General features: G+C 31.9%; 1 protein-coding gene across 7 annotated transcripts in view; it reads right to left on the bottom strand.

Moving 5' to 3' along the window:
- Window positions 1-4,852: 4,852 nt before the first annotated feature.
- Window positions 4,853-12,358, bottom strand: part of CSMD3 (CUB and Sushi multiple domains 3) — a 1,408,207-nt gene continuing 1,400,701 nt past the window's right edge. For all 7 annotated transcript variants that reach the window (XM_037802758.1, XM_037802757.1, XM_037802756.1 and 4 more), the window contains 3 exons: window positions 11,174-11,261; window positions 9,077-9,212; window positions 4,853-6,796 (listed from right to left, as the gene is read on the bottom strand). In XM_037802758.1, coding sequence (XP_037658686.1) covers window positions 6,637-6,796; window positions 9,077-9,212; window positions 11,174-11,261 — 384 coding nt within the window. In that variant the 3' untranslated portion in view covers window positions 4,853-6,636. The remainder of the gene's footprint in view (window positions 6,797-9,076; window positions 9,213-11,173; window positions 11,262-12,358) is intronic.

Raw genomic sequence — 12,358 nt, forward strand, 5'->3', positions numbered from 1 at the left:
TACTAGAATTAGTTACTAAAATAGTATATAAAATCTTTTATACATGAAAATTTGGGGCTTGCTTTCCCCAAACAATTGCTATTAGAATTTGTGATTAACTATATCATATGGTGGGTGGTGTGAAGGGACATATGAACAGCTAAATTGTTCTTTAAATAAAGAAACCACTTACTAAATTACTGGGTTAATAATATGATTTTTGCTTCTTTATACTGCTAAGGAAAATTTTAAAGTGTTGCTTACTAATGATGCCTTGCACTTAGTTACAAGACATTATTCAAGCTAAAAGTACCTTAAATTTCTCCAAACAAAAGTGCCATATAGAAAAAATTAGGTTGGATACTGTAATTGCTTCAAGGAAAAAAGATTCATTAACCTCTATAGCCTCCCAGGAATAATTTTTTTTTTTTAAAAGTCTGGTCAAGTCTGTCTTTTAAAGTTTTGAAAAGTGTTCAGTAAAATAAAACATCTGTTACAATTATTTGAAGTTTTATTTTCTAAGCCATATAGAATAAACATAAACATTGATTTACATCCTCTTCAGTTCTTTAGTTACATTTTTAGAGGAAGTTTAGTTATCAAGGGAAAAATTTTAACTGTTTAGCCAATATTCTTATTCTGGACAATTTTGATGCAATGCAAACAGCAAAAAGAAACTGAAAGTGTACAGATATTTTACAATAGGAGGCTATTTGAAAAAAAACATCTGTTATTCAATGGATTTATTAATTTTTATTTTCACTTCTTTAAATTATTTAGAGGGTTTATTATGTTTAGACACAACAGCTTTTAATTCTTAGGTTATTTTTTTAATTTAAAAATTGTTAAACCATTTTTAAACAATTTTGATTGTTTTCTTTAACTGAAATGATCATATAGATTATCTGTATAGATATGGTCCATGTGAGTCAGTTTCCTAAGCTCAGGCTCTTCAACTATCATTTCTGGGTCTGGAAATTCTTCCACAAAGTAATCATCAATATAAAATCTACATTTTAAATTTTAATCATTGTGTTTTTAAAAATATATATTTATAATGAAATAAATATGTGTGAACTAAGGAAAAAAGTGTTAATGAGAAAAGTTTAATCATTCATACTGCTGATAACCATATCCAACTACTGTTAACATTTTGTTTCCTTTCTTCCTGACATTTATTTTTACTTATGTGAATATTGGGGAAACGCAGGTTGGGGGTTGGGGGAAGAGGGAGGGAGATATTTTGTTGTTGTGTTAACACTGATTTCTTTTCCAGATCATTAATATTGGAACATGATTTTTAATAATCAGTTATGAATGTTTGTGATTTCTAAATCAATCTTGGATCAATGAATATTTATGTTGTTCAGCATATTGCTGACTGATGTATTTTCTGCCTTATCTAAATAATGTCTGATTTGAAAAGCCATGCCAAATACCCGTCTCTGATTATTTCCTTTGTATAACATGTTGACAATAGAATTTGGCCAAAGGAATATTAATTTCCCTTATCCGGTAGAAAGGAGATGATTAAATATGTTTGATTTTTGTTTCTTAGACTTCTCTATTTGATTTTAATTAAAAATTTGGGTGCTTTTTTCTTCAATTAAACTGCAAATGATATTGTACAGAAAAAGCCAACTAATAAAGATTGCTAACATAACACAAAGATGAATTAAGGAAAAGAAAAGCATACATTTCCCACTGAAATTGTTAATATCATTTCACCATTTTGTCAGGAAATGTCCAAGTTTTCCATAGCGTTAACTTGACCCAACACAAAGTTTCCAACTGATTAACTCTATCAGATTCTGAATATTCTGAGATACATATTGATGCCACCAAGGTCTTAATTATTCCCATATCACATAATCATTAGATGAAAAAAATATATAGTGTGTTATTCATCGTAGTAAAATTTGCCAAAGTTCTCTCAGAATTCCGTGAAAGTTAATTTTAACACTAGAAAGGAGTTAAAGAATGAAAGCTTGCATTATAGAATAATTGTGTGGTATCTCCTAGACATACTTTAAGAATTTCTTTATAGCTTAACAACTTAACAAGACTTTACTTTAGGTTATGATCTATGTTTTTCATATATTTTTATTCATCCAAGCATCTATTAAAGTTCATAATGTAGTAGTATGCAAACATTTAATGTTAGAGAATATTTGTTGTATTGACTAATGACTTTTTATTATTTATAGCCATTTCTTCCCATTTGGGATTTCTTCTTGAGGTCCTTTGACTTATGCTGTCATTTGCTTACCAGTGTCCAAATTAAGCTATTTTGATTGCCGTAGCACACAATAGCAATGTCTTCTTCCCTCTCCCCTCAGAGTACTTGCTCTAAATTCCAACTTCTATGGCAGGGTTCTTAACCTGGTATACAGATAGAATTCCAATTAACTAAGATGGGAACAAATTATATCATTATCTTCACTGATCTCCAAAATAAAATATAGTATTCCCTTCAATTATAAGTTTGGATAAAAATAATCTCTGATGTTATCACCAATAAAAATATTTTCATGTCATGTTAAATATGATGAGATTGCAAAATATCACTTATGACCATTACTCCTCCAAATTACAGAAGTGATTAGCCACAATATTTGTTATTTAATGTATGAATAGAGAAGCACACACATACACACACAGAGAAACTAATATATTTAGATATGTATCTTAGTATCTGTATAAATGAATTAGTACAAACAATTCTTTTATAACTATTTCATTATGATTAATTTCCTTTGTATATCATTTTATGCATTTAAAAACATCATTCTGAGAATAGGCCTCAAAGAAATCATGGTTAAGCAAACAAACAAAAAATTTCAGGACACTCTTGCTCTGCCACTTGCTCTGTGATAGCTAAGTGTTAGTTTGCTTATTAGGATTACAAAGTTGTCATATGATAGCTTCCAGATGACCTATTTAATTCTAATAAGTTCCTTCAGGAGATGCAAAAATCTTAACTCAAAGCTGTGAGGGAAATACTTGGCAAGAAGTACCATGTAGATGGTGCAATATTTCTGTTTACATCTATATAGCCCATTGGTCCTGCCAAAGCCAGTGGGCTCATCCCTATTTTCACAGGTACACTTATGGCTACAAGCAAGGTTTGGATCCTATGAGACTTGTGCACAGGTTTTGTTTTGTATTTTGCAATAAATGTATAGCTATGAATTTGAATATATAGAATATACTTGTTTTTCAAGACTAATAAAATCCTTACACATGGGAACTTATTAAAAGTTGAGAATGTATTTGGCAGATATTCACTAGTTTCATTGCTTTGTACACTGTGGAATGAATTCTAATATCCAGTGGCCATTTCTATTTCCCAGTAGCTATTAAATCTGTTCTTAAATTACTTAGAACTCCAAACTCATTAAATTGATGACAGGAAGATATTTCTCAGATTTTATAACATATATACCTTCTCAGATCAATAGTTCCTTACCTCCAATGTTACCCTTAAAAAAAAGCAATCAATATTTCTTTCAGTCAAATTGCAAACTACCCAATTCTAAATTATTTCCTAGCTTCATGTGCATCAATATTTCTAGAGAAGATATTTTTATTTTGTTACCTTACCTCAACTATTCCCATTATATATTTATAGATATTCATAGATTAATACTTTGACAGGTTTTCATACTTTCTTAAAGAGAATATCATCTAGCTATTTTCACTGACTTTTTAAGCCAACTTTATGTACTTTTTTGTCACTTGTAAGTGAAACGATAAGTAAAATAAATCTGGCCTTTTGGTCTATTTCTGTAATCATGGTCATCAGGTCCAGTATCACGAAATCCTAGGCAAAAACTGTCTTTTATGTTCTTAAGTATAAGGGAAGTGCTTACGTCCACTAAAATTGCTAGTAATTCCTGAGAACGGAAAGTATGTGAAGAGTGATAAAAAGTAGTGAAGGATAAGAAATAATAAAAGGCAGAAAAGCAGAAGAAGTTAAAAAAAAAAAAGGAAAGGATATAAGAAAAAGAAGGCAAAATTCAGAGATGGAAAAACAAAAAGGATGAGAAATTTAAAATCGGAGAGAATACTAATAATGACAAAGAAAAACAAGGGAAAATTAGGAGACGTGAAGTAAGAATGAGTGAAAAGTACAGCTAATACAAGTTAACAAAGCAACTACAATGATAGCAAGAATTAGATATCATTTATTTCTAAAATGAAAGTATAAGAAAGAGAAGAGTGTGTAACAAGGCTGGAGTTTCAGGTGCTGAAATATAAAGAGAATATATTTGTGGAAAAGTGTTCTCCAGTAAAATTTAATTTAAATAACTTGTGATTTGAACTTTATAGGAACTTAATAACTTTCATGATTATAAAAGTTTACATGTTCCACTTCTTGGTGAAAAGCATATATCCTGAAAAAGACAGATATATCTTTGCATGTTGTTTAATGCAGCTGTTGAATTTATAAATGGAATACACTGAATTTAGATCTGTGAAGCATAATAAACATAAATAGCTCTATGGGAATATACTACAAAAACATTAGAAAAAATCAGGTATACCCACATTTAGCATTTAGAAAGTGTTGTTAAAATACTTAAATTTAAGAAAATTTCCAAGATAAAGTTCTTCCAGTAATATTTTGTTTACTAGGCCTCTACCTCCAAGAGTATCATAATTGGGGACTACAGAATATAAAGAACAAAAGCAACCATATTTTCATTATTGTGTTGCTAAGTTACACAATATCAAGTTTTGGAACTTTAAAAAAATATCAAACTAATTTGGGCTGTTCAATCCTTTTACTACTCAGTACAGTTACAGTTAATTTTGAAAAGAATACACATTTTACAAAAGCAATTATCCATTTTTATTTTGTTTACCTTGCACTGAAAATTTACATCATACTTTTACAAAGTTTTTTTTCATAAAAATATACTTCTTTACAAAAGTGTATGCATTAATATAAGAGGAGTAGCCAGTTGCAGAAGAAACATTGTTTAAACAAGATCTTAAATGTATTAACCTTAACATTAATGAATGAATCATTGTTATTGCAGTCATTTGAATAAACAAGAATAAATAACTGATGGCATTAAATTTAAAACAGCATCCTGTCAATAGAGTACAATGTTGAGAAAATTGTATGAATTGCCAAAACAATATCTCTCAAAGGGGTTTACAAGAAATTCACTAAATTTGTGGAGATAGATCAAGCACGGCTCCTGGGTGCAATGGTTTCTCTTAGGCACTCTGTCTCGTGATACAAAAAGCTAAGATTGTTACAGAGTTATCCATATGTGAAAGGGACAACAACAGAGTTCACACTGTGTACATAATTTTAATCAATGAAGTAAAACATGCTATAAAAGGAAGACAATGACCTTAATTAAATCAAAATGCTGGCATTACTGTACTATACAGTTGTAACGATCCACCAATAACTTACAAATACATTTCTTATTTTGACACTGAAATACACCTGTTGTTTCTGAAACCTGCTTTTTAAGAAGAAGGGTCTAGAAATTGTAAAATATATGAAAATTTGGCAAGTGTATAATGTTAGGAATCAAATTTGTTTTGCTGACTTGGAATAATTTCTTTTTTAGTCATTACGTTCAGGGTTGTACCCAAAATATATTTCCAGCTCACTGATCGATGAAAGTTAAAATATCAAAACAATGTTAAATAAATTTAAAGATGAATCTGGAAGGAAAATTAGATACATCATAAACTAAATGCAGTAGATTAAAAGGTTCTATTTGATCTTTCAAAAAAAATGGGAAGTTTGGTAAAAGATGGTAAGTTTTGGTATCTCAGGTAACTATAAAATCATCATTATTACAGATCATTTTTGCCAGCCAAAGTGGTTTCTTGATGACAAAACATACTGAAGCAAGGAGTTAAACACTACCCCATGGCTCACTGATTATTACTGGTTACTCCATAATGGGGAAATTGGAGGGTAGCACAATGACCTTGCCATTTGCAGAAACTATGACAGCCAATCTAAAAGACAAATACCAATATGATATTGAAGAACTAAAAACAGCAAGAGTCAAAATCAGATTAGGCAGCTTTATCTCTTCTGTGGCATAAATTAGCTCATAAACATTGAAAGACGAGACTCAATCTTAAATAACCATAGGGATAAGGAAATGATGCCTCAATTAACAAGAAAAAAATAGCTGATATTGTGGGATGAAGTACAGATTTATGGGCATGATGTAGCTGATGACAGTTAAAGAGAAGTCAGTGATCTATTGACTCTTGTAAGTATAGCTCTTATTTTCTACCCTATATCTTTTCTTTTTTTGTAAAACCCAGTTCTTCTAACATAGTTTATAAAGCACAGAAATACGGATAGTGGATGCTCCTCCAATATATGCAAATAAGTTTATGTTTCAGAATAATCTCCTTTTTAAAAAAAGCAAATAAACTGTGAATAAGCACTCTTGGAGTGCAGCTGGATTTCTGTAAAACTCTCCATGGTAAACATGAAGAAAAATTATGGTCCAGTTTATGAAAAAACACTCTTCTCTATCATCCTTTAGGAAAAGGTGACCCAGCAAGTCTTGAAAAGTGTGCTTTAATTTGTTTAACAGTGGACTAAATGTGCACTGTTCTGTGTTTCAACTTCCAAGCTTTTGAAGAAGGCAAAGTGTTGCCGTGTTATACCATTGTGCAGACCGTGTTCAAGTTGGGATCGAATCTTACTGCCTTCCCTTCCACTGACTTCGCATTGGTGTCATACATGGGGTTTTCAAAAGCTGCTTGGCCATTGTTATTTTCATGAACTGAACATCCTGTGTACTGTGTTTTGGGTGCAGTCCTGTTGATGAGAACATTGATTAGCTATGTGTTCACTTTCCTCTAGAAATAACAGAGTAGGGCTCATACATAATACATGAGATATCACAGTCAATTACTGAAAAATGTAACTAGAAAGCATTGAGAAATCATAAACAAAAAACCAAGCTTGAACAACTTACCTGTCACTATAAAATGTTAACTTTTATTATGTGCATATAATATATATTTGTGTACAGTACCAATGTCATAAAAATATAAATATGTGCTATTATGATAGTACCATAATTTTGCTTCTGAAATAATAAATTGTTACATATAATTTAAACAAAATATTATTATTATGAATCTAAATTCATAATATAATTTTAAATATAATTAAATCTAAATTCATAATAATAGTTACGGTTACTACTTATTCATTCATTTGAAAATTATTTGCTGAGCATCTATTATGTGCCAGGCATTATGATAAGCATTGGACATTTGTTTAAGAAAAATACAGAATTATTACTCTATGGAGCTAATAGTGTAGTGATAGAAAACAATGAACAAGTGAAAAATTAATGAAACAAGGAAAAATAGTAAATCATGAGTTATCATGATGAAAATGGTTGATATAATAGGGAGTATCTGGGGGGCTACTTTAGGAGATATAATAAGGAAAAGACTCTGATAAGGTAACATTTAATCTGAGACCCGAAGGACAAAAAAGAGCCAGTTTTGCACAAATAAGGAAAAGAGGATTCCAGGAACAGGAAACAGATAATGTTGACACCTATTTGGGAAGGCTCTTGAAGTGTCCCAGAAAGTACTTGATTTGATTTCAAATGCAATATACTTTAGAGAAAGTGAATTCAAAGTCTCAAAGGAGAAGTGACTATCCTTATACTTACAACATGAAAAACAGTGTCTCAAGAGTTACTGGTAATGGGGCTTTTGCCTTAGGTTAACCAAACGGGTAGAGCCTAGGCTGGCGGCTGTAGGTTTCTAGTCTTGAATTCTTGTTGCATTTCTTTGTTTCGCCCATCTTTGACGAATCTTATTTATAGTTTCTCTTTCCTATATCACATTGTATAATTTGCTGACTCTTGTAATGGAACAAGGGATAAATCTTTTCCCTAACTTCTTTGTTTATACAAAACATCACAGTCTTCAACTGTGTGTGTATATATATACCTCCCAAATGCATTTTCTGAATTTTTGTCTGTATCACAAGATTTTTAGGTGATTTTTATGACAATAAATTGAAAAAAATAAGGTATCATAGTTTTCTATTAATGGCATCATCTATATAGTTATAGCACTCACAATTTGCTCTCCTCAGGTACATTTTATGCTATAACTCTAAAGATTCATATTAGTCTGTCTGTTTTCAAACTAATTCAAAATAAAAACCAAAAGCAACACCATCTCTTTCTTATAGGTAAGAATCATGAGACTGTAAAGCAATTTCCCTTTGCTAATAATGAGCAACAACTTTAATGAAAATGTCAAGTTTTAGAAAAGAAAAAGTTGGCATGGCTTGCTTTATGAATAAATTTAGTGTTGATTTTTCTTTATCCATTTATAAAGTAGCCAGACCTAAACAAGTGCTAATTCACAATTAGAACAAATTTATAGAATATTAAATCATTCTTAGATATTGTGACTGACGTCTATAATGAAAACATCAATAATGAAAACATCAATTTGGGGAAAATGCATTTACTTAACAATTCAGTTATTTGTCTGGTTACCTGGATATTTTTTCTTGATAAGTAATTATTCCAAATAGTGGAAAATTCATGATAAATCTCCCTCACCAAGATGTGCTAATGGAAGAGTGAACAAGGACCTACTAATAAATATGTACAGCCATATTCTAGATAACATTATGAATGTGATATATTAATTGCAAAATCTTCTAAAAGCAACAGAATATGAAGGAGAGGATTAGAGGATTTTACTTTCTGCCTAGTAAAATCAGTCAGTATTGTCATGTGAACTAACAGGTTTATACACAAGCTTCTAAGTTTTCTAAATAAATCTGACAATAGATAAAACCTTTCCAATTTAAACCATACCCTAGATTTTGTATCTCTAAAGTCTTATTATTGATAATGTAAAAATAACTTGTACAATTAGTTTTTACCAGGAATAATGACAGGCAAAAGGAGAAAGGAAAAGTGGAATGCTTGTGGAACTGAAGAGTAATTTTTAATGCATGCATGGGAGCGAAGGGTGCGGGCAGGGGAGGGGGGGACAGTTTTTAACAACTGTGGCAATAGTTTACACATAGAGACTTCAAAATAAAACTTACCTTTGTTTATAAAGATAAAATCCAAATCCTGCAAATATAAGTGCAAAAAAAGGCACAAGAATAGCAATGGCCACAGAACTACTATTTGTACCATGAGGTTGATTAGAAGAATTTGAACCTGCTGACATATTCAGCCCTAAAAAAAAAAATAAATAAATAAAAAATAAATTATAAATATAAAATCTACTCTATTTCATCTCAATGGATTTCTGCTTTTATAGGTCAATTAAATTCTTCTTTTCTCAAGCTATATCTACTTGGACATGTACATAATAAAGCACTTGATGAAACTTCTTCAACTCATTTCCATTCAATTTTGCACAATGCCTACATGTGTAAGATTTTTTTCCAGGAAAGGATAAAAAAAAAAAATGATCTGAGTGATTTTTACCACAGTGAGACAACTGAGAGAGACACAAATAATATAATAAATACATCAAGCTTGAAGTAATGGCCAATATACTTTCGGAAGGGAAGGAATAATTACATCTTGAGGTATCTAACAGGCAGGGAGTTACCAGAGGAGTAACAGTACTAGGTATTTGTGTGAAAAGGAAGTGTGAGAGGAGTTGGAGGCTAGAATAATAAACTATGGCCAAATTCTGACAGGGCACGAATATCATTCTTAATAGCTCAAACTTCCTACTCACCATCAGTGAGGGCAACTGAAGGTGTTTAGAGAGAAAAGGTTATGATAAGAGAAGAGATTCAGAACAGTGACTGGGACAGAATGGGCTTGAGAGAGCACACACTGGAAGCAGAGTAGTTAGAAGGGTGTAGCAACAACCCAGAAAAATAAAGAGGAAATTAAGATTTGAACTAGAGAAATAGGAGGAGCATGAAAAGATACGTTTAGGAAACATTCTGTAGTTAAATCAGCAGGACTTTGTGTAGACAAAAGTGGTAAGAAAGAACAAAGGTTAAAAGTGTTTTTGGGACTGAGTAAATGCAGTGGCATTAACAGAATTAGAAGAGAGAAAAGAACCAACCAGGTTTGTCAACAGGATGGCACAAAGATGGTAGAAGGAGAAATAACCAACAGGTCCTTTTTGGAAAGAAAAGTTCCTTTTAATAGGTTCTGTTTTAGATGAGTAGTGTTAGAGATGCTTTTGGGAATATGATGTGAAAACATTCTTTATTCAATTATACAACTGTGTTAATGTACTGTTGTTAATGAATGTTTTAACCTGCTTTAACAGCTAGCACAATTTTAGGCAATACATTACATTTTGTTATTATTATACATTTAGAGAAAACTAGTTTCCATTTTTGGTAAATACTTATATTCAACTAAGCTGCACCATTGTCCAAGTTTTTTAAAAAAACACAAAAACATTATTACCTCATTCTATACCATCTCTTTCCAGTAATTTAGCATATTTATTTGAAAATTCAAAGTAGTGGAATTTTTGAGATAAATGCCAAATTTTTAGACCTGAATTTATTCTTTACATATAAAGGCCTCAATATGAAAATGGAAGACAGTATAATAGGAAAATTATATGCCAAAAGTTATGTTAATAAATCCATTCAAGCAAGGCCATTAAATGCTGTGCATATATTAGAAGATTTGGAAACAGGAATGACAAACCCAGTGCCTCTTGCCACAGAAAATTTACATATCTGAAGAGCACAAAGTCTCAAAAAGAGGCCCATTTCTCAGTTATTTTCTCTTTCCAGATCCTATGAGTTTCTTAAAGTGCCGCTACATTTTTGGAACAGTAAGAAAACTGCAGCAATATTCAAACTGAAGAGAAGAATTACTGTCCTCATGAGAGAAGATCAAACAATTTAAAGTTTAATATTTTCTTTTTTATCTATATCACTATTTCTCCTTGTTACTTGCTTAAGGGAAAGACTGTTATGTTTATTAGAAATATGATGAAAAACTAAACATTGTACTGAGCTGGCATGTAGAGAATGAATACTTTGAAGAGTGTGATTATTTTAAAAAGCTATTTAATGTATCAATGGATATTCCTGACAATAAGGAATTCAAAAATTATTAAGGGTGCCTAATGTACAGAATTCACTGTATTTTCTTATGATGTCTAGAGAAAGAAAGGAAATACATGAAAATCAAAATGAATACATCACCCAGTCTTTGTAGTCCAAATTGCCCAAAATCTTTGCCCTGAATAAATCCTTGAAATACATAAGTAGCTCCATCAGGTTCAGCAGAAACCTAAAAATATTTAAAAGTCTGATTGAATCTTCAGACTAGCCACAGCTATATTTTCCCAGCCTTAATAAATGTAGAATTTTATTCATCAATGAATATTATACAGCATTCTTTTCCCCTATATCTTTCTTATATTTAAAACACAGTATATTGTACCAAACTTGCATTATTAAAAGTAAAATAAAAATTTTTCATTTTTTGATAATTATTATATTTGAAGAGAGAGGTTGCTTGTTAATATAAATATATGGATATATAGATTGCTAGGCTAAGAAGTCCTTTGCCCAAGAAGGCAATGACAAAATGCAACAGAGTGCGGCAAATGGCTGATTAAACATTAAAATATAATAACAATGTGCTATTGTAGATTAGCTTAATGTTCATCAAATATGCACTCCTTCTCTCCCTGATGGGGAAATCACAGATACACCAAGTGGCCATCTCACAGCTCTGCACCTGCCCCTCCACCCCTCACCTTTTTTATTGTCTGCAGAAGATTCAATATGTTTCCATTTCACAGCCTGACCATACCTTAAACCCCAAACCAGAACAAAGCAGTTCCAGTTGCTTATCAGGGCAAAAACTCTCAGTAGCAAGACACTTCCCCCTGGGATGAATAAATACCCTGCCCTCAGGCAACACAAATTTGTCTCTCCTCTCCAACATGAAGCCAGGGATGTGGAGCTGCCATCCACCAACCCTGAGACAGTTGGCCTCTCCAGGAGATCAGTCACAAAGGGATCTCTTGCTCTGCTTCTTTAGACCCTTTGCACTGTATAAGTAATAATGCAGGGTCATTTTCTGCAAGTTTCTGTTGGGCCTAAGCCTATGTTTCCATGACACACCATATAGCAACTTGTTCCCAAATCCCTTCGCATCATCCTTCCTGGGAAGAGTATACTTGCTGTCCCACTGATGCTGGGTTTGGTGCTGTTACTTGCTTTGGCCAAGGAATGTGGATGGAATTGTCAATGGGTCAGGTACAAGCCTACTCCTTAAGAGGCATGTGTCCACTTGCCCCTCTAAGAGCTCCTGACCTCTGACAAGAGAAGAGCATGCCCTAGGTGGCTGCTGCCCCAGGAAGCGGATCTGAACTTGAC

The sequence above is a fragment of the Choloepus didactylus genome, chromosome 14 (assembly GCF_015220235.1).
Source record: "Choloepus didactylus isolate mChoDid1 chromosome 14, mChoDid1.pri, whole genome shotgun sequence".
Taxonomy (NCBI): Eukaryota; Metazoa; Chordata; class Mammalia; order Pilosa; family Megalonychidae; genus Choloepus; species Choloepus didactylus.